The sequence below is a fragment of the Embiotoca jacksoni genome, unplaced genomic scaffold (genome assembly GCF_022577435.1).
Source record: "Embiotoca jacksoni isolate LCO1_2020_lvr unplaced genomic scaffold, fEmbJac1.0.p SCAF_23, whole genome shotgun sequence".
Taxonomy (NCBI): Eukaryota; Metazoa; Chordata; class Actinopteri; family Embiotocidae; genus Embiotoca; species Embiotoca jacksoni.
Window position 1 is genome coordinate 1,359,045 of NW_027185374.1, and position 22,756 is coordinate 1,381,800.

General features: G+C 43.1%; 2 protein-coding genes across 4 annotated transcripts in view; one reads left to right on the forward strand and one right to left on the reverse strand.

Annotated features, from left to right (window-relative positions):
* Positions 1–1,982: 1,982 nt before the first annotated feature.
* On the forward strand, positions 1,983–18,227 carry armc2 (armadillo repeat containing 2). 2 transcript variants are annotated; one of them, XM_069158152.1, is made up of 18 exons: positions 1,983–2,134; positions 3,096–3,319; positions 3,428–3,500; positions 3,820–3,985; positions 4,600–4,726; positions 7,489–7,559; positions 8,244–8,351; positions 9,336–9,529; positions 9,638–9,740; positions 9,933–10,147; positions 10,825–10,970; positions 11,890–11,989; positions 13,493–13,814; positions 15,496–15,618; positions 15,702–15,815; positions 16,170–16,302; positions 16,899–17,053; positions 17,266–18,227. In XM_069158152.1, the coding sequence occupies exons 2-18, from the start codon at positions 3,102–3,104 to the stop codon at positions 17,397–17,399; spliced, it is 2,502 nt and encodes an 833-aa protein (XP_069014253.1). In that variant the 5' UTR covers positions 1,983–2,134; positions 3,096–3,101; the 3' UTR covers positions 17,400–18,227. The 2 variants fall into 2 exon arrangements, with proteins under 2 accessions (XP_069014253.1, XP_069014254.1); XM_069158153.1 differs by having other exon boundaries at positions 7,492–7,559.
* Positions 18,228–19,308: 1,081 nt separating this feature from the next.
* The window catches only part of sesn1 (sestrin 1), a 52,159-nt gene continuing 48,711 nt past the window's right edge, over positions 19,309–22,756 (reverse strand). For both annotated transcript variants that reach the window (XM_069158154.1, XM_069158155.1), the window contains 5 exons: positions 22,334–22,570; positions 21,960–22,214; positions 21,683–21,873; positions 21,434–21,578; positions 19,309–21,324 (listed from right to left, as the gene is read on the reverse strand). In XM_069158154.1, coding sequence (XP_069014255.1) covers positions 21,238–21,324; positions 21,434–21,578; positions 21,683–21,873; positions 21,960–22,214; positions 22,334–22,570 — 915 coding nt within the window. In that variant the 3' untranslated portion in view covers positions 19,309–21,237. The remainder of the gene's footprint in view (positions 21,325–21,433; positions 21,579–21,682; positions 21,874–21,959; positions 22,215–22,333; positions 22,571–22,756) is intronic.

Here is a 22,756-nt window from a genome sequence, read left to right on the forward strand (position 1 = left end):
TGGAAGTAGACCACAGCTAAAACCGTTGCTCCCAACTACAGTTTGACAATCAGGTAATTTTTTTTGACATTTCTTAACCAGTTTTATAAAATTATGACTACAGAGTTTACCACATTAAACACCCATAAACTACTGTATATAACTTAGCAATTTAGGTAGCATGGTGGTCTTCTGACAGTAGATATGTAGTGTGTTTCAGTGTGTGTGTGTGTGTGTGTGTGTGTGTGTGTGTGTGTGTGTGTGTGTGTGTGTGTGTGTAGCAGCACTCACTGCAGATTATAAGATAAACTATTGTTTAACTTTTTGGTATTCCAGTAAAGTGGTAATGAACTTTTTTTTTTTTTTTTAATGTGGTTTGAGATTTTCAGTGTTCTCAGACTTAAACTTCGTCATATTTTAATGGTTTGTTGTCCAGGATTAGGACAGAAAATGTTCTTCAATGCAGAACATTTGTGATAACGATAAATCATGTCTGACTGGAAACCTGAAAGTGTAAGTTTATCATTGTAGTTATAATTTGCCTGTGTTGGTTATCATTTATTTTTTTGTTCGTTCCAGTTAAACTGACCCCATATTTGGCTCAATTTTGGGTCCTTTTCACCCCTCCTGTGATCAAGAGGATGTTCCAGGGTCAAGGCCGGTCTGAACTGATCCTTTAGTGCGAGGGTTTCACAGACATAATTGCATTGTTACAGACTAGATTGGAATCTCAGTTATTTCAAATTGTAAATATCCAACATGTTGGACATTTACACTGTACGGGGTTTTGGATTGTAAGCGAATATTGAGCAGAAACGGACCAAAGCCGATAAGAGTGAGCTTACCTGAAGGTGTCACGAACCCCACAAACCCAGAGCACAATAACATGGCCTCCCCGTAGCAGTGGAAGGACATTTACAAGAATTATTACATTTCTAATTATCACAAGTTGCATTCATTTCTCCACCTGTGTGCAACTAACAAAAACTTCCACTTTTAGCAGTAGCTTGAACTAGCACTATTAGAGACAGACAATTAAACTTTATTAGTAACTCACCTACAGCTCGGGCTCAGGTTTAGTTCGCCTTGCTGATTCTCATCCACGGTTGGTTTTGTGGCGCAAATTATGACACACGGAAGAAGTCACGTTTGATCACAGGAGATCTTGTGAGATCTCAATTGCCGGGAATCCTCTCAAAAAAATTTTATCATTATCGTTATCATTTTATTTGGTTGTTTTTCATTCTTTTTTTTTTTTTTTTTTTTTACATATAATATAAGTCTTTAAGGCTTTGAGGTTTGTAGAGCGCTGAATAGTTTGTGTGAATGCAATAGGCCTATTTCATTTGTAAAAAACATTTTAAATAAAGGTTTTCGGTTGTAGAATTCAGTTTTGTGAATGTGAAGTTTTGCTAGAATAATAAAAACATGTATGATGTAGTAGGCCTACTGTTTTTTGTTCTGATCTGCTGACATCATAAAATCCAAACAGGACATATTTGTATAGTAATGAAAATTCAGCAGAGCTGTTGCAATGACTATAATAGGCAATTGTTTGTTTTTTTACCAAAGAAAAATAACAATAACAGTATAGAGACAGCTCCAGAACAAGTGTATGTCTGGAGAAAAAACAATTAATATTAATGTTCTGTCTTAAGTGTTTTGCAAATAATGTTTGGATGGATTTGCTTTGTAATAATATAACAACACCGCGTGCATGGTCCGAGCAGGTTAAATCTGTTGTCATGTCTCTCTCACATATTGTTTTTAAAAAGGTGAAGATTTTAAAATAATCTAGTGTGCACGGGGCATTAAGTTATTTTATCGGCGCACGCATCTGTCTTTACATCGTTTGCAACACATTTTAAATCAACAAAACCCCCGGAAAGGAACCGACCACCTCCACGTGCGTCCTCCTGAAACTGGATCTGGAGTTTCGTTTCCGCCAGAACCGGGAGCGCGCGCGGAAGACCCGCTGAGGCGCGTGCACATGACGACATCCGTTTAGCTTCGCAGCGTGCTCGAAAACTTCACAGGTTGCAGCAAGTTTTAGGTGTCGTGGTTTTTCCCGTTTTGGCTGTGGAAGCCCGCTTTAGGTTTTGGGAGTGATATCCGTCCCGACTTTTACCCACAGAGGACCGGGCCGGCCTCGGAGGTAAGTGTCCTCGTTTCCTTAACCGCTGGACAGACTTTGGTTCAAACCCCGGTTTCCTCCCAACGCTCCCCGTTCCTCAGCAACTCTCCGTCTGATCATGTCCAAGTTGGGCACATTTAACAAAGAGCAGAACTTTTCTCCCGTTTGTTTTTTTTTACTAAGATAAAAAAAAAAATACAATTACGTTTCCCTTCTTTAATGCTTCTGGGGTTTGTTGTCAAAGCTACAATAGCGACATTTTGTCACCATGGAGACGGAACGTGAACGCGCAGAGTGACGTCACGTTCACGTGATGTAGTCAAATCCATAGACATGTGTATGTCATGTATATGTGTATGTCATGTACATGTGTATGTCATGTACATGTGTATGTCATGTATATGTGTATGTCATGTACATGTGTATGTCATGTATATGTGTATGTCATGTACATGTGTATGTCATGTACATGTGTATGTCATGTATATGTGTATGTCTATGGTCAAATCCAACAAATTCGGGCTGAAAACATGATTATTTGTATTTAATCGCATTTAACCACAATAAATCTAGCCATCCTTCAAATAATGGTTTATTTTGTATTTTGTGTATTTACTCAACTATTCATAACGACAGTGTAAAAGTACCTCTACTTTACCTCAGTACTTATTTTCATGCTGCAATTTACTCGTAATACTTCACCAAATTTCACCAGAGATTTCACTATGATTATCTAACCGTTATAGTTGCTATGGTGAACTAAACAATTAACTGTTTAATTGATTAAATAATAGGCAGATCAATTTGTATTTACAATACTCTTTAGCTGTAAATCCAGTCATGTATAAATATAAACAGTGCTGCTGCACCAATGAGTACTTTTACTTTTGATTCTTTGAGTACATTTTGTTGATTAATTAATATATATAATTTTTGACTGTTTCCTAGTCATTTGTGGACTTTCTTGACAAATGTCACTCAGGTGTAAATGGCCTCAAAGGAGACAAAAAATGAGATTTGCAGCCCTTTCTTCCCGCGACGCAACACTTTGAGGAAAACAAGTGCAGAGATAGTCAATGAAGCCAGACAGTCACTGCGAGTTCAAACCACCCGCCGACCGTTTACTCCCAGCGATGGACACAGACAACTTTTTGGGAGGAACTCCGTTCGTGCAGAACGTGACAACAGGCCTCCGTCTACCTTCAGGTTAGTCACAGATTCCACTTAAATATATATTTCAGGTTGTAAAACTCTGATATTAGGGACTGTGGCTCTCGTATAACATGTAAAAATAATCAGCCATTTATTTTGCAGTCTTCACGCTCAACATTTTGATGCTTCGGACTCCAGGCCAAGTTCAGGAACTCGCCTCCCTCCTCTGGATCATGTACGTTACCTCACACATAAGCACACACTATTTATTGTAAGTAAAGTAATCAAGCAAAGCCGTAGATGGGATAATAGGGCTATACGCCTCTGTGTAGCAGCTAAGCACTGGCACTGGTGTTCTTATACACAAGATTAAAGCTTATCTTTTTTTTTTAATAACTGGGATTATGATTTTAATATATGACATTCAGAGATAGGAATAAAAGCAATGTTGTTGTTTTTTTTTCCTGGACACTAAAGTGATGTCACTGGTGAATTCATCCTCTGACTAATTCTTCACACCATCATACATCTGTGACATGTTCACGCTGCTCCAGAGGCCAAAGTTTCCAGTTCCCTGCGATGCTCAGGATCCGCTCAAGGCCTTTCCCAAACCCCCCACTGACCCGGTGGAAGCGAGGAAGGGGCTGGCCGGGGCGCGGCCACGCCTTCTCAAGGCTGGATCTCTCACCACGTTGCTGCCTGGAGAAGGACACACAGATGGTGAGGAAGGAACGTGTGGCGCAACTGAGAAGGCATTCTATAAAAAAAAAATTAAAAAAAAGGAAGTGTTAAATTACAAAAGTGATTACACAAAGTGATTATGATTTCTTGATCATTTAGTATTATCAGGTGATCATTCATGTTGTGTTTGAAATAGAAAGGCTAATAACAGCATTTATTAGACTGCACTTGTTTGATAGGTACAAAATTAATCAAGAAAATAATGCACCATTTATTTTGTTGCCTCGCCATAAATCTTCTGTGCAGACACTTGTGCTAAACAGTTTTCTCAAAAGGAAATGAATGAAACCACATGCTGACATTTTACCTGATTTACATTCTCCGAGGTTGGGCTGTGTGAAAAACATAATTTACAACTGCTTTTTTGAGTGGAAAATGACTATTCTCTTTCTTAGACGTGCTAAGTTACTCTGCTGTTTAGAGGAATAAAATAGATAATAATGGTTGACTGAATTCTTCTACCTGGATACATATGGTGTATAAGTGTGTGATTGTGCTATGAATCAGCATTTGTACTTTTTAGCATGTGAAAGAAGCAAAGTACAGCAATAACCTGTAAATAACTTCTTGCCACGTCTTTTCTGTGTGTTTAGTCAAAGAGGGATTAAATCCAGGCTCAGGAGAGAAGCAGCCGACAGCTAAACGACTTCCCAGCACAGATCGCACAGCAGCTTACAATGGTCCTCTCAAACCTGGCCCACGCAGAACAGCGAGTGAAAGGTACGCTCTCTGTCCTTCTCTTTGACTCGCAAGGATACGTCCTCTGCTCTCTGCCCTTCCACCCTCTCCCGCTCCCTCTCTTTGACTGTAACGACAGTACGACAATGAGTTGAAGATTTATCGGCACACGAGGTTGCAGGGGTAGCCATTGCCAGATGGAGTTGATTGTGCCTACGCTTTTTCTTTTCATCAAATCCCTCTCCATCTTCTTACTTTCTTGGCTCTGTGTGTTCGTATTTTCCCAGTTTGTTTAACTCACAGAGTTTCTTCTGATGTTGCTGTTTTGGTTCATTACAAATCCAGACTACCGAGCAGAGAAAATGATAGCTAATGTTATATTTTATACTTAAATGCCAAACCCTTTAGCAATCACTCTTTAATTGATTGATTGACATGTCTTTGACATTGTACCGGGACTAACATTAGACAAAATCTGATTTAAAGTAAGTCACCATAAAATGTTGGAGTGGTAATTATGAGCATCTGGAGAACACATAAAATGCTGATGTCCCATTTGTAGCTCAAAATCTTCTTCAGTAAAGAATCATACTGAGGCTGTAATATATATGGTCAAAACATATTTTTAATTACCACTATGAACATTTTCCAGAGGAAAATATACTTGACCCAAAGCCAAAACTTACTTGATATATTCAGCTCCTAACAATGACAGCTGAATATATGAAGTCAGTTAGACCAGCATTGGTGTCACTAATAGAAAGAACACATTTTTCAGCTTTGGACACTTGGCCCCATTTTAAACCCACATATACTTTACTGTACACTATATCTTGGTCACAATTAAATCCAGCATCTGGGCGAGCTTCAGTCCCAGTGAAACTGCGTCTATCTGTCATTACTATCGTGTGTCAGCTTTTACACTTTCACGGCGCAGAGAGGCTAAAAGCTCTGCTTTTTTCTGCCGACCTCATCAGCTGTGTGTCAGCACGAGGGGCATAACTCTGGACATGAGGTCGGGGGCTGTCGTTACAATCCATGCGCCCATCGATTGGGTGGGGCAGCCGGGGCTGTTGAGGGGGGACAGACCGTAAAACACTTTTACAGGAAATCTGGGCCATTGCCCGCAGCACAGCGCCCTCCTTCACAAGCCAAGTTAACACGCAATGTTTGTATAACTTGTTGCTGACAAAGAGAGGACCCAAGTCATCAGACTGCGGTCACTTTGTGATTAAATTAGATGCACTTAAAGACTTCCTGATTAGTGTTAGGTCAGAGGTTTGGAAGCACTGCTCTTTAGTGTTGCATTGAAGTACATAAAAGGTGCATTAGACAGATGAACAGAGAGAAACTCAGAGAGTCGGGGCAGAAGCGCAGTAACTGCAAGTGGAAATGGACGCTGCATGACAGATTAATATGATGAGCTGGATGAGATATAAAGATAAGGGAGATTAGACGTCCACTAGGTTCTTTTTCTCCAATAAGGCCGAGCGCTACAGCTCCAAATGGCTCTCTATTAGATTTGGGTCCCCATCTGGGCAAGGCTGGCAGCAGCGCGTATTGTGACTGCAGCGCACTGGCCAGGCCTAAGACAGGGATGAGGTCATGTCTCAGAGAATGCAGGATCACACAAAGAGGCCTTATTATCAGGCTCGTAATCCTATCATACAGAACCAAAGCTCCCTGACATTCACTGCAACATGCGTGAGCCAGCGCTCCCTGCTGCATACGCCCTGTGTGCCAGCTTTTGCCAATCACTAAGTCTCCAACGGGAACTCTACAGTTATCTACAGTAATACCCGCGATTAATGCAGGCGTCATCACACAAACACCTCCTGTTGATGCTCCGGTGAAAGGAAAAGGTGATATTTTTACCTGTCACTAAGGTGTTAAAGCTCAAGGAAATGAACCATCCTGAGAGTCAGCATGTAGCACTAATGTCATGAAGCTTCGGCCCTGATAACGTAATCCTTAAGGACGATTCTCTCTTTTTCTTGTGTGATTTGTGAAGTAAATCTTACAGTTAGAGACGTTGATTAGGTTGATTCAACATGCTGCTATGTCTTGATGTGTATCTATTTATAATTATTATTTCTACTGGCCATGAAGTACTTAGTCATAAAGCACACCACCTGTCATGTTTCACAGCATTTAGTGAAGTATTGAGTCATTTCTTTGTGTGTGTTGGAACAGTGCAGCCGCAAAATGCAGAAAGTCAAATGTAACAACACGCGGCGGACAAACGACAACAACATAACATCGCACGACACCGGCCGTGTGTTGGGGAGCAGTTGACGGGTCCTGCACGGAGGTGTTAAGACTGTGGAGACCGCTCACAGTGACAAAACATGAGCAGCTTTAACCAGACTGCCCACAAAGCTGAGATCTTAGTTCCTGTCTGTTGGGGATTGCAGTTTTGTGCTCACGCAGCGGCACACACTCCTGCACAGACAAAACCAATTCACACACAATTACACATACACACACATCTGCTTGTGTGCAAAGTAGTCAAACACAAAACAGGGATAAAGGCACCTGCACACACACGTCTCAACCGCTGCTGCAACAGGGACCCCTAGTGGCACCTCACGAAAATACACTTCTTGTCTCTTTTAACAGAATATATAGTCAGCAACTTTTCATGATGTATTATTGGCACAGCAATTCATTCTTTAAATATATATTTAATTTCCAACTGAGCCAGACTTTCCCAAGTCAATTACATTCAACTAAACGAGATTGTCATGTATGTTTTGCCTCTGGTGTAACAAGGCTCTTTGTGTTTTTGTGTTTCTTTGAATCAGCAGTAGAATAACGCAGCCTGCCGTTGACTCCGGAGTGAGATCCACAGAGTGCAGAGTAGAACGGAGAACAGGTTTGTCCAGATTAACTAAATGAACCTAACTGCCTCATTTTATTTTTTACAACGCTTTCCATCATCACGAAGGGTACATTTTGTACAGCATGTGCAAGTAGAAATGTAGTTGCAACATTCGAAGGTAACATATCTCTTGTCCACTCAGTAAAATCTAACTTCTTTTCCAAGATGCCTGAGGTAAAATCAATATAAGCATGCTTAAATATAATGTCACAGTGTACATGTATGTTCTCGACGCCTCTCTCTGTGAACTGAACAAACCTTGCTGACTTTCAAACTTTGATTGGAGTGTTGTTGCTAAGGGCCTAATTTCCACCATGACAGGCAGTCAGCCAATAGCTGAGAGAGCTGTTGGTTTGTGCAACCACACAGTTTCCTACATCACACCAAGCAAGGGGGTATGCAAATATTCAGCAAAAATAGGTTCGGGGTGGGAGAGATTGCAGACATTTGTATGCACGTGTTTTCATCACACATGCATGCACGCACACTCACATGCAAACTGTTGCACGTCAGCACAGAAACAAATCAGAGGAAGTGTAGCTGTACATGGTGACCTTTTGCTGTGGCATCACACTTCCTGCAGTTTTATTTTAAGACAGTGAACTTGTGAACCATGCTCGCCGTGCCCGTGTTTGCAGGTGCTAATTGGCTAAGTGCTATTCTCTCTGCACATTTCAGAGCTGAGGAATGGAGACAACACCTCCAGCACGGAGGAGGATGCAGAGTCGTTGGTGTGGACGAATGCAATTGTTCCTCTTCTTCAACAACTAGAAAGTGCGGCTGCAGGTATTGTGGGAAAATGCAATAAAAATAACCAAAAAAGTGTAAACACATGACACACAATAGTCTTAAAGAAATGAATTCATTTCTAAACAAAACATTTTTTTTCCTTTTGGGCTTAGGAATGTCTCTAGAGCTAATTTAAAATGTAGTGATGGTCTTTTTTTTTAATTAAAGCTAAGTGTCTCTTGTTAGAGCCTCTTTCCTGTGTTTCCTTCTTACATTACATTTAAAACCAGAATGCTGAAAAATAGATTTTTCAACCGTGGCAGAAAGTCATGTATAAAGTCTCTAAAAATACCTTTCACCAGGGGAAGAAAGACAAAAAAAAATACTGTTATGTTTGGCATCTATACAGAATTGTCTTAGCCTGAAACTGCAGTCTGGCAGCCATGAAATGAAATCTATGGCTGTAAATATTTTAACACTCTACAAATTTAATGGGAAATTCATTTGAAAGATAAATATTAAATATTCATCATACCAAAGGCCTTCTGGCTCATGCATAAAACACCTCTCAGATTCAGTGAGAAATCACAGTGAAGTGTTGAGTGTGAGACTGTCCAACCTTTTTAGAAGTGGCTAAACCCTGTTATTTATGGAGGGAAAACATTTATCTTACCTCAAAAACAAGGAAGAGACTCCACCCTCGCTCTTCCTCTGCATCAACACTGCCTGTTGCAGAATTGTTCCCTGACATTTGAACCATTGAAACTCTAAGTTGCTTCTTAGCAGAGGGACGGAAAGTTTGATTTTCTGCTGACCAATGTTATTATTGATGTTGAGGATTTAACTTCTAGTTCACCATACAGTAGAGCCTTTGCATTTTACACACACACACACACACACACACCACAACACTTCTCATCTGTATTTATATGAATACACACACGCCAATGCATACACACAAGTGGGTGTTGTTATTTTGAATTGTTTGTCTTGTTGTCCTGAACGTGACGTTGTTTCTTTGCAAATGTATGTGCTGGCCAGCGGTGCCAGGCAGCTCTGAGGGCTCGGTGGACCGGCTGTGTGATTTGTGTGACGGTCTCCACAGCACCTTGGCGGAAGCGGACATGCTCGGTCGACGCTGTAAGGGGAGGTCAGGGATTCTTCGAGCACTGTTCCGCCTCATTGACCTCAACTTTCCCCGGCTCAACCTGCACATCGCCAAGCTCTGCCTTGCTGTGAGTCGTCTCTGAGTTCGCCGGTGTGCGCTTGGAAATGTGTGTATCTGAATACTAAAGTTGTGGGTCATTTTTTTTTTTTTTTTTTTTTTTCATTTTTCTCTCCAGCTGTGCATCAGTGGAAACAACTTGCTGAATATCTGTAAGCTTATCTTCCTGATCAGCAGGAGTGAAAACAACGACATCCTCTTCCAGAACAACTCCACAATCGGTCAGGGTGACATCACTCAGTGGTTCACTGTTCTGTAGCAAGGACCTTCAAATATAGCTGCTGATGGGTTAACTTTGATCTATTTAGTGTCATTTTTATGAGCCTCTGCACACAGTCATTATAAATGTCCAATATCCATCCCCGTATGATTGACAACAGCAGATGCATTTTTGTTTTTCTACCTCTGTTTAGACTTGTTGCTGAGCGTGCTGCGCAATGAGGACGTGTCTGCGTCTGGAGAAGCTCTGCTGTACTGTGTTTGCACGTTGAAATTTCTCTCTGGAAACTCTGCAATCCTCAAACTCTTGCTGGATAAGAACTGTATCGGTGTGGCTCAGAAACTGCTCCAGAAGCTCTGCCCTGTTGAAGACACCCACTTCACTACAGCAGGGCACATCCTCGTACAGGTGCGCCATACTAATTAATTATAAGTTATAACATAACTTCATATGAATTCTCCTCAGTAGTTTGACTTTCTGAAATATATCCACAAAGTTATATCATGTCAAGAAACAGAAACCAAATGTTAATTGTACTTCTTTATATATTTGTTTAGCTGATGCAGATTTTCCTGCTATTAGACAAAAATGTTTTTGTTTATGTCTGGTATAGGATCTGAGTGTCCATGTGTGTAATGTTCTGTGCTGGCCAGGCCACTTCAGCCCAAAACACGCCGTGCTTTACTCCACTGAAAATAATTGCTGCAAACCGCACAAAGCCGGCCCAAGCAAACATCTTGAACCGGGGCTTCATTCGATATCGAGCACAACTCATTATCCCGTTAGAGGAGGGAAATAATCACGCCATGACTTTCCAGAACTTTCTGTGCTGCCGTGCGTTGGAAATGACCGTTTCCCTCTTATGACAGAATGATTTATTTCAGTGCTGAACAGTTTCCGGTCACTCTGCTGCATGGCGTCCTGTACAAGCCAGCAGCCAGCTTTAATAAGCATATGACTGACATTGTGTGCCAGCCACAACACAGCACTGATATGCAATCCTGGCCTAAATACCATCTGTTGAGGTACTGGGCATACTTCTGCTTTCTAACCCACCCGCTGGTATCTCTCTCTGACCCCTGTAGCTGACAGCGACCCTGAGGAACCTCGCCAATCACCCGGACTCCCGTCCACTCTTTGTTTCCTTCTCTGTACTGCCAGCGCTCTGCCAGGTGCTCCGTCACCATTGCAAAGACCAGGACATCTGCACTTACATTTCCAGAATTTACAGGTATCACACATGCACTTTTGTACGGATATATTCATTTGACATGATGCCACACCACACTTCAGATTTTTGCTCTCTAAATGAAATCCTTATAGCCTCTTATCATTGGTATTGTGAGCAGGTTTCACCATCTATTGCCTGTCTTTCCCTCCTTCTCCTTCAATCTCTATTAGTTACCTTCCTTGTATGGAGTTGGGTTTCACAAAACAAGAGTCTTGAGATGTATTTATCAAATGGGAGGTGGTTACACACAGACAGTAAATACTCAAATTAACAGTACACACACACACACACACACACACACACACACACACACACACACACACACACACACACACACACACACACACACACACACACACAATTCGGATTGTGCAATGAAAGAACATGCATGTATTGCTACATCTGAAGTGTGTTGCAAGTGTCACAAGTAAAAAAAAAAAACAATTTATGGAAAATAGTCAAAAAATGTTAATGTCTGAATATTATATAACTGAAATTTAGTGAACCAGATGCAAAGTGGGACTAACAAAAGAACCTGCACTCATAACCTTTAGAAGAACCACATGGTACAAAACAGGCTCAGTGTCCTTTGATCTCCACACCACCACCAAACTGATGAGTCCCTATGTTTCTCTGTTAAACTCTCCAGGCCTCCCAATCTGGTGAAAGGTCGTCATTAATGTGTGGAGCACTAATATTCAGTGCAGTGCAAAATGTAGAGAAAAGTAATTTAATAGGTTCTAGCACTGAAAAAGCTGATGCTTTCTGAATATTCTGGGCCAAGGTAATGAAAACAAAAATATTAGATCCCTACTGAGATCTGCTTGTCCATTAGCAGTGTTGATTTAATATTACCATATTTAGTCACCACAGCAGAGTGGAATGATCAGCGGTATTTGTTGTCCCCTCTGTCCCTCAGTAAACTCTCCTCTTACTCCGAGTGTCGCCTCGCTCTGGCTCAGACCCCCGACTGCTACCAGCTATTTTTAGAACTGCTGAGCAAACATCACCAAAAACAGGTGAGTCCACAGGCCGCCTCTGTGTTTTTGTGTGTGCTTGAGTCTTTGTGTATTAGAGAGAAAACAAGGCGTGGTTTTTTTCAGGGTTCATGATGTCACTCCACGAAGCACGTGAACTTTTAGTTGTTTATGCACCCCAAGTCCAAGCACCTTTCTGGGACACTGCGTCCATCTGTATGTAGCGTTCATCTTTCTTTCTCTGCCCTGATGTGTGCGTTTGGACATTTAATCTTCCCAGGAGGGGCTGAGTAGGTCAAGGAGAAGGAGGGAGAGAGGGAGGGAGGGAGGGAAAAGAAAATGAATATTGGAGGCGAGCTTATACATTAATAGAGGTGATACAGAGGTAGATGGGAGGAAATGATTGACAGGAGGGTGTAGAGGAGAAAAAAAAAAAAGGTAGAACTTTGGCAATCAACTTGACTGATATGTATTCTTAATCTCATATGGAATAAACACACACCTACACACACACACACACACACACACACACACTGGACAGCAGGACATGTGATGACAGTCTGTCCCGACCTCACTGTCACTGCACACTTAAGGGAGAAATGTGTGTTGCTTCACATGCCATTTACTCAGTAAAGTGTTTTTCTGTAAATGTGTGAATGCCATTGAAGACATGGGGGTGCAGTTACAGTCAAACATGTCTGCGCAGCTCTAAACTCTCTCGTGAGTGACACTGATGATGGTGCAACCTGACGGGGCAGGCTCACTGCGCTGCAGGTGAAGCGGTTGTTGATCTTCACTTCTTATTCACAGTCTCAAAGGCCTTTATGTCGGCTGCTTTTAATTTTCTAGTCAGAAACAATCAACCCCCCCCCTTCTATTCAGGACAGTCTTCTGTCTGGTCTGCTGAAGCTCAAACTTTAAGTCGCTCAACAGAAAATGAATCAGCAGCTATTTGGATAATTGAACAATTGCCTTAATCAGAAGAGCTAAACATTTACTGCTTCCAGTCCCCCAAAACAGAGGAGTTTCTCTCTTGTATGCAAATGTAATATTTTCCACCTGAATCTGTTTGGTTTTGGACTGTTTGCTGCAATAAACAAGACATTTAAGAGATCACTTTGGGCTCTGGGAAACTGTACTCCACATTGTTTTGCAATTCTCTGGCATTTTACAGACCAAGCAACAAATGAACTAATCAAGGAAATACCCATCAGATCCATAGATACGACATGAAGTGTCGGCTGCATGCCTACAATACAGTAAACGTTCAGCTGATGAATACAAACCGAGGCTGTAGAACAAAGAAACTCTTTCTGTCTACGGTTCATTTTTCACGGCAACGAAATGAATCCGCTTTAAGGAGAAAATCCGATTAGCTGAACACTACTTGAAGCTCTAAAGCAACTTTGTTGGACGTGTCACTGACATGCGCAACTCCAGTCAACATCAGCTGCTGAATTCCTTCCATACAACACCTGTTAAACGTTCACAATATTCAACATTTCATCTGTGATTCGACGTCTAATCTCCGCTGCTCTCCCGCAGGTCTTCGTCGTCCGCCTTCTCTTCACCCTCGGCAACCTCACAGCCAAATGCGACGGGCCTCGGCTGCAGCTCTTTCAGTGCGACGGTTGCGCGGACACCCTCCTCCGACTGTACGGCAGCTACCAGCGAAAGGACGGCTCGCCGCGGGCAGACTCGCAGGCGGGCGCCTCTTCCTCCGGGAAGACGGCCGTGAGCGCGCAGGAGGCCGACGACGTGCTGGTGAAGCTGGTGAGGGTTCTGGCGAACATGTGCATCCACCCGGCCGTGGGCCCGTCGCTGGCCGCCAACGCAACCTGCATTCAGCTGCTGATGGAGACACTCGGTGAGCAGAGAGAAGGAAGAACTCATCTGTTTTTAAGTCAGAATCATTGATTATGTGTAAAAAAAAACAAAAAACCCAGGAGGATGCAGCCGGTCGCAGGCTGGTGGCTTTGAGATGTCTCCTTTTGTTCCGTGTTATTCTGCATCTCTTGTCGCACAAAGAACCCAGTGTGTTCAAATCTGGAGTTCTGATCAGTTTAAAAATAGCTGCTTGGTGCATGGTAAGTACAGTAAATATCTGCGAGGCGCCCGACCACATCCCCTGTGCTGGGAACACGACACGACTTCGGTCGAAAACAAACTCCTCATTTGTCTGTTCATTCCATCGCTCGCTCTCCCCTCGGTCGCTCTCTGCTCGACTCGCAGCACATCCTCTTCTGGTTTGCCTGTTTGGTTGGTTTTTTTTGTCATTTTTTTAATGATTTTTTTTCTGTCTGACTGAGTGAAGCGCTTCACTGCACAAGCAGGATGTTCTGTCGCATCTCACAGACGACTTGGTTTGCGTGTGAGAATTTCTCTCATGTGGTTAGATGGTTTCAGGACAGCTTGAAGTGTATACATGCCCGAAACTCTCTCTCTCTGCTGCCTGCCACCTGCACTTACTTTTTGGCAGCTGGGAGGTAGAATTAGATAAACAAAACAGAGGTCAAACTAGTGAGAGCAGGCAAACATACAGAGGGGCGTGTCAGAGAAGCCAGCGAGTAAGATGGGAAGTAAATGAAGAAGCTGAAGACAGAAAAATAATAACCGGTGACCGAACGAGAATAAGGAGTCGGTTGCGATGAATCGAGACGGGAAACAAAACCTCTGTAAAAGATGAAAGAGCGGGATTGGCTGATCGATGGCCTGTTTTGATCACGTTCGTGACAGTCTGTGCTGCTTTCCATTACAGAGCTTTCGGGTCAGGAGGGGCAACACAGCGCCATTTTCAAGTCAAAACCAGAAACAGAATTCAGTGTCTCACAGGCGCCAGTTGACAGTGCAACCGCAATATCGGCGATTTATGACTGAGCACACAACATCTGCTGCTATATCAAGAACAGACTTCGTTTCCAAGCCTCTCACAGCGTCATAGCTGCTTGGATTGGGTCACTTTGACCTTTGTGTGCCAGCTCATGATCATGTTAACTATGTCGGGCCAAAATTAACCACAGATGGCATCTATTTTTATTATAATGTCACTGTCTTGTCAGTGTGGCAGAGCTGCAATATGCAAACAGGCAAAATTTCACTTCATTTCTGGATGTATTTATTCTATTTAAAGTGTTGAAATGGCAGAAATTGTTCTTTTTTTTCTGTGTATTTTCATATAAATTCAATGTACGTCAATCAGAATTGTATTACTGAGTGCCACTTTACACAATCCATGTTGTGGTTGTTGCAAGAATTAATAACCTACCTTCACTTTGACTGCTTCTTTTGATCAACATAGAAGGAAGCAAAGCTGTGACCTGGTTAGTCCTTGTCTGGAAAAGAGCAGATTATTTTCGAGCTTCCAGTGAATACATGCATTGTTTACAAGGCTTTGAAAAGCTGTAATAATAATAATAATAATAATAATAATAATTCTCACATCATGTTCCTAAGGTGTGCTCCTGTTGACCATGCAGTGTTGACTACATTTTATCCAAAAATAACTGTTATACGGATGATTTTTGTTTGTTTGTTTACGTGTGGCACAGAGCTGAGGTCCGTGCAGGAGAGCGAGGAGCTGCTGGTGAACGTAGCTGCCACCATCAACAACCTGTCCTTCTACCAGGAAGAAAACTCTGCGATCAGACGCAACCGACTCACCATCGCAAAGTGTAAGACCGAAAAAGCTGAGAGAAATGAAAAGTGCGAGTTGTTAAGTTTCTTCTTTTCCTTCACTCACTTGTTCTTACCTCAGTGATGCTGAAGTTGCTGCTTAGCAACAGCACCGACGCCATGCTCGAGGCCACCCGCGTCTACGGAAACCTGTCGGTGTCCGAGGATGTGCGGGACTTTATTGTGCGAAACGGAGGTACGCTGTGGACACAAACACAGGCAGACATTTAAAGAAGTCGCTCCGCGAAAGAGATTAAAGTCGAGTTCCCCGTTCATTTCAAGTCTGTTTTCTTTATTTTGTACGCTCGTTTAAATCGCATCACTCCAACATAGTTTCACAGAAGACTTTGAGTACTGAAGCACTGAACACCGACACAGCGCACACCTGTGGATACTATCGTGTCGTGTTGAATCTGCATGTATCTGCGAGGCCGGCCGCAGTCAGCGTAAACATGCCGGCTGACTGAGGTGACAGCAGCTCTCTCCGCCTCGCTTTGTCCTCGTCGGCTGCCTCGCGCCGTCGTCCCTCTCTGCTCTCCCTCTCCCTCAGTGCACCGGTTTGCGGTGACGCTGCTCGACTCCAAGAGCACCGAGATGTGTTTTTCAGCCTGCGGGGTCCTCACCAACCTGGCTCAGGACCCTCCCAACAGGGCCTGCCTCTCACAGGAGGGGGCTCCTGCCAAGTAAGGACAAATGCACTTAAACAGTGTGTGTGTGTGTGTGTGTGTGTGTGTGTGTGTGTGTGTGTGTGTGTGTGTGTTTGTTTGTTTATGTATGCTGCACCGTCCATCTCTGTAGTTTTACAGATTATTATTAGATGGGAAATTTCCCAGTTTAAATAGACCGCCAAATTTGGAGGGCGTGTATGTCGGACGATTATGGGATATGTGGCGTGTCACGTGATGCGGCGCGGAGCAGCTCCAGTTGACTGTCTGAACGAGCTCGCAGGCGTCGCTTCATTTGTTTACGGCCGTTATTCCGAAGTTCTACAGACAGTTTTGTCAGTTCAGATTAACAGATGTACATTCTTGAAACATAAAAACTTGAACTGGAATATATATATATATATACATATATATATATTCTCCCTGTAGTTCAATCTGCTCACTTTAACGTTTTACTCCCTTCGTCCTCTTCCAGATGAAGTGAAGCTAATGTTCACAACCATGATGGTCATGTGAATCTCCTTCCCTCAAGTCATATGACTTGTATCTCTCTGTGTGTGTGTGTGTGTGTGTGTGTGTGTGTGTGTGTGTGTGTGTGTTTTTTGTGCGGCCAGGCTGGTGGACTGCCTGAGAGACTTGGGACCAGATGATTGGCAGCTGGCGGGCCAGGTTTGTCGGGCCGTGTGGAATCTGATTGGTGGAAGCTCAGAGGAGCTGTTGGACACCCAGGAGAGGAACTCACTGCTGGAGACCCTCACTACATACTCAGGTCGGTGTTTCTACTCATCCTTACATAACCAGGGAGGGATACACACTGGAAAGAACATGCTCTCATTCACAGCAGCGGCTCTCGGGGGGGAGGGAGGGCCACATGTATTCCCTCTATCACATCCAAATACCTCCATGATCACATCTGGAAGCTGCCCGAGCACGAAGCCTCACTGCCGCCTCTCTTTCTATCTCCACTCTTTCATTCCTCAGATGAAGAGGAGGCTCTGAAGTGGATCGAAAATGAGGATGTGAGGGACTTCCAGAGGGCATGCTGGGAGATAGAGTTCCAACCTGTTGCTCAAAAACTGATGAGGGCGCTCCAGGCTCCAGACCAGACGGCCTGACACACCTGGAGTTTTGTCACAGAAACCTTATGAAGACATTGATTGTATGTTTTTATGATCCTGTGGCTCTGCAAAGGTTTTTAGTTTCATTTTCAGGGAGAAAACAAGTGACTGCAGTGATGAGCTGTGAAGGCACAAAACAGTTCTCATCCCACTCCGGCAGTAAAATCCTCTAAATATGTTTAATGTGCTCCAAACAGTCATCAGTTTCCGACCTTATGACTGCAGCTGCTGCTTCGGGGGAAGCTACAAACGTTTTACGGACAATTTTAAAGCCTGCAGATGGTGAATATTTAAACACATCACAGATTTCAGGTTTCAGTTTTGAAAACTAATGAAAGTTTGTTATGCAGAATATACTGTTAGAAGCAGACTGGATCTGAAGAAATGTGTGTTGATGTGAAAATGACCAGATTTATTTCAAATCTCTACACTTTGTAACGTATTTAATTCTCATTCATCAGTTTTCTTAGCATTGGCCAATCCGGGTCTTACCAACAACAACAACAGACATTTTTATTTCCTTTATTTAATTTTCTAATTTTGTTCACATTATTTTGAACCTTTTCATGCACTTTAACTTTCACTCCCATAAAGCTTGCAGGAGCATTTATTTCTGTGTGTCTTCACATGTAAAAAATGATTTGAAACAACCTCTTTGTACATTTGTATAACTGACCTGTACTGTATTGTCAGTACGCCGTGCTATAAAAGACTCTTTTATGATAATGTTGTCTTAAAAACAGGACAACTGACCTGGAATTGACCTCTTATGCAAATCTTTTATGGTCTGTGGATTGTGATGTACATAATAAAGCGGAAAAACATCTTTGCTTCTCGAAGCCTTTATTATTACACAGATATGGGGCCAGGCAGTGCTTACAAGTTACACCAAGTAGCCTAAAGTACAGCATTTCAATATCACGTCGTTATTACATCGAAACAAGTCAGAAACGGCACTTAATGTAAAACCCTCCCCAGCGTCAGTTTCCCCAACTTTCACACAGTAGTGACCTTAAACAACCACAAGACAAGCTGATGTTTCAAAAAACCCAAAAACAAGTCATTCACCAGAGCCGATAACAAACTTTGTTCTCTACACAGAATTTCTCAGGTTGATATGAAAGACAGTTGGCTGGTTGATATCGACGTTATTTAAAAAACAAAAAAAAGCGTTCCCGTTTCATGTATTGTGTGGGAAAGCCACCGAAATGTGCGGAGAGTTTGGTCAGTGGGGATAATAGCTATGAGTTTCTGCTGGTGATTGTGCATTGACAGACAGGCTTCTGTGGCCTCGATGGGAAATACCCTGAACTTCAGACAGATTAGAGGCGTCACCTGGGCAGTGAAACCAAGTGAGCTGCGACATGGGATGCAGACAGGAAAGCGAAGCCAGACAAGCAATTCCCCCATATCTCGTCCCAAATGTTGGTCAGGAGCAAAGACAGACTTTGACCTGGACTTCAACACAGGAAGAGGGACCATTACCTGGCTCCCAGCAAGTCATGCAGTTCATGATATTCAATTGAAAGTCCCCGGACCGTGCTGATGACAAACTGAACTCGTCCCCCCCCCCCCCCCCCCGGAGTTCAGCTTTCTGTTGTTGAAGTCAGCTTTATTATCAAAGAGCAGAGTGTACTCTGGAACCATAGTTTAACAGGAGTAAATCTCCCCGTCTTTTCACGAGTCGTCTGCATAACGGCACTCAGGATACGCCTGCTAATCACCGTGTGTTATTTCATGTCTCGTTCTGGCGCTACTGGACAGTAAAAGTGAGCCGACGGTGACACCGATTGTGCTGACTGCTTGATTCCTGAAGTGTGTTGGTCTTTCCGCATCTAATACAATCTCTTTGATGAAGCAATGAAATTAAATCGTTAAGGAGAAAACTACAAATGATACACAACAATTCAATATTATAGTTTATTTTTTTTTCATCTTTTTTGTATATTTTCATATAAAAAGTGTCAGTAACTGACATCAGTCAGAAGTTTGAAAAAAAAAAAAAAAAAAAAATAACTCCACTTCCTCTAAAACCACTTCCAAATGTACCATTCCTTTATCATCGCAGCCCTCCTCTTCCTCCTAATAAGTCATTCATCTGTCCGATCCTCTCAATCCACCCTCAGAAGAATGCAGTACTTTACTGATTTTAGTAAACAACGCCAAAAAAAAAAAAAAAAAAAAAAGAGGGCTCACCTCTCTTTAAAAGAAAAAAAAAAAAAAGAGCTGCTTTTGCACTGGTTAGACTTCCCCAGCAGGGAAAGAAGCACAGCTACAACCTTTTGCGTTGGAGAGCTATTGAGCGCAGTCGGCCCTGTGAGGGCTCGCCGCGTCCCCAAGCAGCAGGAACACGGCAGCCCAGAAAGAGTCTCTGCTCACCAAAGAGCACTTCTTATATGTTTTATAGAGAAAAACACAGGAGGTATTCGTTTACTGGTAAAATTCACAATCCAAAGCTTTGAAAGTGTTAGGGCGACCAGGCAGCTGGGATAAGCGGAAGACAGATAAGGTGTGGTCAGGGCAACCGGAAGCAAATCCCTCCTGGAAAACCTGGTTTCTAACTTTCTTTTTGATTAGCTTTTTTTTTCTTTTTTTTTTTCTCCCATTACCAGAAAAATAAAGACATCATCATCAACAAATGACAAACACTTAACTCACAATAACAAAGCTACAGCAGAAGCAAGAAGTCTTTCCTTCAAAGTGCCTCGCTTATATTTTTTTTGTTGTTGTTTTTTGACATGAAATTCCAAGACATACTTTTTTTTTTTTTTTTTTTTTTTCCTCTCCATCATTTATCTGAAACGCACACAAACATTCACACCTCAGTCTTCATGAACATAGAACTCATCCACACGTGTACAATCACAACTTAAAACAGGGCTCAGTGTATTTTTGAGTTTTTCCTCCACGCCTCTCTGGGTTTCACACACTCCTTGGATTAGCTTACATTGACGTTTGAGATTTGGGATGTGGGTAAGGGATGAGAGGGAGGGAGGGTGGTAATGCATTGGATTTAGAATGGACAGGGGCTTGTATAATGGGGTTGTGGGGAAATTGGTTGAGGGGTGATTTGGGGATCAATATGACCCCACTGAATACGACATGGGAGCAGCAGCATCAGCACATTTACACACTGTGCTGGATAGTTCAGGCACACGTAAAAAAAAAAAAATTAAAAAAAATAAAACACTGCCCAAATTTAATGCGTCTACCTCCAGTTACCACCAACAGCAACCACATAAACAACAACACCCACGTCTCCTAGTACAAAATGAAATAAAAAGATACTGAAGAAAATAAACAAATAAAACAGTGACGACAGAATCTAAGTGCAGACGGTTTCTGTCTGCGTGGCTCTCGTTCTCGGGGGGTTTTCTGGGTCTTCTCTCTACCAGGTGAGATTGGCAGCCAGCATGTTGAATGCTGGAGTACTTAACCATAGTCCTGGATGCCTCCGGTGTCAGTGCTCTGGCCAGGCACAAACTCCCCAGCAGAGCAGGAGTTTGCTCCATGCTGCCCTCTCTTGGTCAGTTTTGGCACTGCAGGCAACACAGCCAGTTTGTGTATCCACTTGTACTTTGAGATGACTTTTCTCCAACAATAATCTTTTTTTTTTTTTTTCCCTTGCTTTCCATTTGTTCTGATCCTCTTCTTAGCATCCAACCAACAAGCATCTTTACAACTCAGGGCTCTCTTCTGTATTTTTGTTGAATCCCCCCCCCTTTGATTTTTTTTTTTTTCTTTCTTATAAAGTGTCCCATATTGAGCAACAACAACGACAGTAAAAAGACAACGACAACAAAAAAACAAAACAAAAAAAAACGCCAAAAGCACTTCATGTCATGTAGCGGGTGATCGCTCTCAGAGCGTATAACAGTTCTGCTTGCATTCGCGCTTCCATAAGAAGCAGATTAACGTGGACCTGAAAGGGACAGAGGAAAGAGAACGGGATTAAACCACTGTCGTTGTTTACCGAAGTCAAACAGCTGCATCGAAGAGATCAGAGGAGGAGATTCAGGATTTAATCTCACCTTCTCGGAGTGCTGAAACTGCCTCCAGAAACTCTCATACATTCGTTTGGTGGTCTTCTCAGGACTACACACCATGGTCTTGATGTAGATTTTAAAGCTGCGGTCCAGAAGCTGGTTGATCTCCCCGTAATCGTAGTCGTCATACCTGCAGAGCGACAGCGTGAGCAACGAGAGCATGAAGTGACACAGAGCTGACCGGGCACAACAGGTTACAGCATATCAAAATAAAAGGAGTGACCGGTGACTGACCTGATGCCAAACATGCAGTGGATGTAGTTCCAGATGGCCCGACGCAGCATGCTGGTGTCCACATCCTTGTGTGTTGCCATGGTGTTGTAGGTCAGGTTGTAGGCCATCTGAAACTTTTCGTCCAGCATCTGACCGACATCAGGATACAGTCGGTTGACCAGAGAGAAACCGTGGTCCTCCCAGCTGTAGTCCTGCAGATGACGGAACCAAGAAGTCAATAACATTCACACGCGGTCTTTTCTCTCAATACAACATGTGGACTGGACGTGATCTCTACCTGCACTCTGAATGTGGGCACATGCTCCCCCCTCCTGGAGAAGTCCTTGTAGCCGTAGCTGGGGTCCTCAAAGTGGCGGGAGATGTCCCTGGAGGGGACGCACTCCTCGTCCTCTGCCGTGACCACCAGCATGCTCTCGGTCTTCTCCCTCTCGAAGCGAGTCGCCATCTCCTCCTGGCTGGCCTCCTCGTCATCGCGACACTCCTGCAGGTGCTTCATCCTCTCCATCAGCACCTCCACCTCACTGCACATGTCCTACGGAAACAAAGAGCAAAAAAAGCACATGCGCCGTTAAGAGATCGGGTCCGACAATGGACACGGAGCTCTCTTTCTCTCTCTCTCTCTCTCTCTGCACACGCACAGTCACCGCTTACCTGGTTGCCGAACAAATCGTCGTGGTGATTAGCATGTCCGTTGCCGTTGGCAATGTCACACACGCAGTACTGGCTGAGGGAGGGAGGTCTGAACGTGTGTCCTCCGTCGCAGTGGATCTCCTGAGTGATGCCGCAGCCGAAGGTGAAGGAGGCGAGGGAGTGGTAGTGTGTGAGGAGGACCACGGCGTGGATCAGCTCTGCCAGGGACCAGCTGTGTTCCTCCGTCTTCAGAAGACGCTGGGAGAGAAAAAAAAGAAGAACAAAAAAAACAATAGGAAAAACTGTGAGTGCTCGTTGATCAAAGCCAAATAATGACTTCAATATCACTGGTCTTTGAGAAAGTGGGAAAATGTGTTTTCAACTTATAGTCTCTTTTCGTTTTCCATCACTCTCTATCTGCCCCCGTCGCTACACCTCTACTGC